The following is a 3,754-nucleotide window of genomic DNA, read 5'->3' as shown; positions in this document are numbered from 1 at the left end:
CTGTACAGAGACGAGGTGCGGAGACTGTTCACGTCAGTCAGTGCCTTAGCCAATCAGGATGCAGAACGCAATTCACTGTTTAAAAGCATTAAAAAAAAACTGCACTAAAAAAAAATCTGTGAAACAGAGAAGCCGCGGAAAGTGAACCGCGTTAGAGCGAGGAATAACTGTATATATAATTTTATCTGACTTACCATGTTTGTCGACCTTTCTAATGTAGTCGGACAAAAAAAATCTCCGTTCAAGTCCTTTTCCTCAAGCCATGACCACTTGAATGTGTTCCGAACACTCGTGTTTATTGCCTGGATGTCAGCTTGCCTGTCTAGCTGTTTGAACATTGCGCTGGGGCCGTACCTGGCCGATCACGCATGAATGAGTTTACACAAAACGCTATTCAAATACTCAACATTCCATGATTAATCTGCCTTTTGTGTGCACACGTGCACCCTTTGTGGCTTCCGTTCTTGCCGAAATTTCGAAATCTCTGCGATATGGCGAGGCCATTAGAATTCGAGGGGAAGGGGTGTTACTGTTACTAGTGTTCGTGCCTCAACATGGCTACACTCATGAAAGCAAAACAACAAACTCAAAAGCGTGTTCGTTCAATGTTGTCAACTAATATCCGGATTAATTTTAGGCTTTTTTTTGGGGAGGAAATTCCGTGAAAATTTGAAAATCCGGGAAAATCCGGAGGACTTTCCTCTCTATGATCTACTACAGCCATTGTCTGTCACTCACATGTGCCTGGAATATTCTGCAAATCAAACCTTCGAAGGCACTGTTCATCGTCTCCAGCCTGTATTCGGATAACCAACATTCTCACGACCCGAAATTAAACGAATACGTGGAGGAAATAAGGCCACTTTCTCCCCAACACTACACATAGTATTTGAGAAAGAAACATCATTGGTGGAAATTAATGAACTTATGCTAACCCTGTGCAATGAACTTCAGACCTTCTGTTGCATACAGTCATTCAGGAAAAGCAAGAAGTAAAAGTAAACAGTCTTACTATGGAGGGGCACCTATCAGAACGTGAAAAAAAATCAAAATAAAGTAACACATCGGAAGAAAAAATTCAATCCAACAACTATACAATTAACAAAAACAATCATCACAAAAACAATAATAATAATAATAACAATCATGAAAGGAATAATGGTTGATATCCCACGATGCTTACCACAATTATTAGTGCTCTGTCCTGCAACGCTGTTCTGTACTGGTTTTTGTTCATCCAGCTCTTCACAAGCCACAGCAGATAAGGAGTTGGAAGAAGAGGCCACCAAAGTGGTTCCAGAGGAAGATGAGGGGCCATGTTTTGACGGGCTGCGTAGGCTGCCCCCTGCAGGCTTGCTCGAGTAGAAGGAGCTCAGGGTCTGAGGTTTGTGGGTCTGACTCTCTCTGTCTAATAATTTATCAAGTATCTGAAGATAGATGAGAGAAGAGACGCCGATCTTGAGAATTAACATTTGGAATTATACAAGGGAAGCAAACATGCAAGCATGTACAAACAAATGAAGGTGAAATTTACATTGCCCTTCTCAACTGACCAATTTCTCCTGTGATGTCTTATTTGTTCATATTACAATATATTTGAAATGTGTTTCTTTTTACATTAAAATATGTTTTTCAGATTCGTTTATTAAAATAATGTGGTTTGTCCAACTAATGGCTTTTTAGAAAAGGGAACAATACTGAAGTATAATATACTGTGGAGGGAAAAAAAATCCTTTGGAATTCAAATCTTATCTCATTTTCATTTCAGTACAATAGATGGTCTTGTTCAACTAATAACACACAAACAATTAAGATTTTGTTTCATGTTTTTATTGGAAACATTCAATGCCAACCAAAGTGAGGAGTTGGTTAAAGACACCCTGCCTGAAAGAAAACATACAGCAGTTTTGGAAATGTATCCTTGCTGTTCCCAGCACTGCACTTTTCTGGACTGAGATGTCCGATGTTGTTCCTGGGATCTGTTGCAACCATTCATCCAGTTTGGGGGTCACTGCCCCGAGTGCTCCGACCACCAATGCCTTTACATTCCAGGCTCCCACCAGCTCCTCTTTGAGCCCTTGGTATTTCTCCAGTTTTTCGTGTTCCTTCTTTCTGATGTTTCCATCACTTGGGATTGCTACGTCCACTGCAACGGCTTTCCTCTGCCCTTTATCTATGGTCACGATATCTGGTTGGTTCGCCATTACAGTCAGTCGTCAGTCTGGATCTGGAAGTCCCACAGGATCTTCGCCTGGTCATTCTCCACCATTTTGACCTCGGGTTTTCCAGTCCATACCCCGCACAGATGCTTCGGTACATTATGCCAGCATCTTACACACTGCAGTTATGTGTTGGATCGTCTCAGGTGCCTCAGGACCCAACCTACACCTTGGGTCTTGTCTGGTGTGGTATATCTGGGCCGCTATGGCTCTTGTGCTCAGGGCCTGTTCCTGAGCAGCCTGGATGAGTGCCTCTGTGCTGTCCTTCAGCGACTGAGGACAGGTGGTACTTCACATAGGCGTTGTAATCGGTTTCTAGGTTGCCCAGCCTTCGTTCTCGCAGTGATCTTAGCTTTCAGGTCAGTTGCTGCCTCGCTCAGCATTTCATTAAATGGGGCTGGCCTCCAAATCTTATCATCTGCATTCATTGTGGCTTGCCTACCAATCTCTGGTATAACCTCCTCCTGGAATCTGTGTTGTACCTCATCAATCTCAAGTTGTGATAGCAATTGCCAGTTGTTTCGTGGTCAACCGTGACCGTGGAATAGTAGCATTCCAACAGAGCCATGTTATCGCATCTCGCCCATGTCCGCTTCGTCCATTTTTCATTAAGGTGCTCTGGTTCCTCAGCACATGACGCAGACCTTGTTTGGCCGGGCGACGTCTGACCCGGCATGTCATTCGTTTTATTGTTTCTCATCATGGTATGAGGTAGGCACTGGGACCCACATTGGATGATATTATGTGCTCATATTGCCCCAAGCGGGAATTGAACCCCAGTCTCCCGTACGCCAAACCAGTGTATTACCAACTGAGCTATCCAGTGCTCTCTCTCCCTCTCTCTCTCTCTCTCTCTCTCTCTCTCTCTCTCTCTCTCTCTGTCTCTCTCTAGCTAAAGGATGTATATTTAGACGTTTATACACCAATTACTGTTATGAATACAAAATATCATCATATAAAGATATAGTTGAATTCATTTTGTTTTTACATTCACAAGACTGTGCTGCATCTGAGTAAATTTGGGCTCAAGAAAACAAAATTAAACACATCTTAAGTCTGAAATCATATTCCAAAACCAAATGAGGTCGACGTCGAAACCCAAAAAAGAATTCTCCACAAAAAAGTTTTCATCTCACGAAAAGACAACATAAAAAGGGCGCATTGTGCTCAGTACGAACAATTTGTACTAGATTCCACCAATTTTTACTACATTCCACCTATCATTGTAATCTACAGTACTCTGTTGTTCATTGTCAGGAGAATGAGCATTTCTGTGCGTTCTGACGAAACGCATACTCGCTTTTGAGAGCACATGTTCCCTGCTGCAGAGAAGATCCGCGCTGATAGGGTGGAGGTTGAAGTGTTGCAAAGAACAGATTTTGTTACCTCTGATAGTGTGGGGAAACGTCACTCATTTTCATGGCACCATTTGAGAGGGGATATATATATATATATATATATATATAGAGAGAGAGAGAGAGAGAGAGAGAGAGAGAGAGAGAGAGAGAGAGAGAGAGAGAGAGAGAGAGAGACAC

General features: G+C 42.5%; 1 protein-coding gene across 3 annotated transcripts in view; it reads right to left on the bottom strand.

Moving 5' to 3' along the window:
* The window catches only part of zswim8 (zinc finger, SWIM-type containing 8), a 179,613-nt gene that overhangs the window by 43,888 nt on the left and 131,971 nt on the right, over window positions 1-3,754 (bottom strand). For 2 of the 3 annotated variants that reach the window (XM_019872083.1, XM_019872084.1), the window contains exons 16-17: window positions 1,184-1,427; window positions 936-959 (exon numbers count right to left, since the gene is read on the bottom strand). In XM_019872083.1, the coding sequence (XP_019727642.1) occupies window positions 936-959; window positions 1,184-1,427 (268 nt within the window). The remainder of the gene's footprint in view (window positions 1-935; window positions 960-1,183; window positions 1,428-3,754) is intronic. The other variant, XM_019872085.1, reaches the window with a different exon arrangement.

Source organism: Hippocampus comes, unplaced genomic scaffold (genome assembly GCF_001891065.2).
Source record: "Hippocampus comes isolate QL1 unplaced genomic scaffold, H_comes_QL1_v1.1 scaffold269, whole genome shotgun sequence".
NCBI classification, from domain to species: domain Eukaryota; kingdom Metazoa; phylum Chordata; class Actinopteri; order Syngnathiformes; family Syngnathidae; genus Hippocampus; species Hippocampus comes.
Note: the sequence above shows the minus strand (reverse complement) of the source record. Positions and strands in the feature narration are given on the sequence as shown.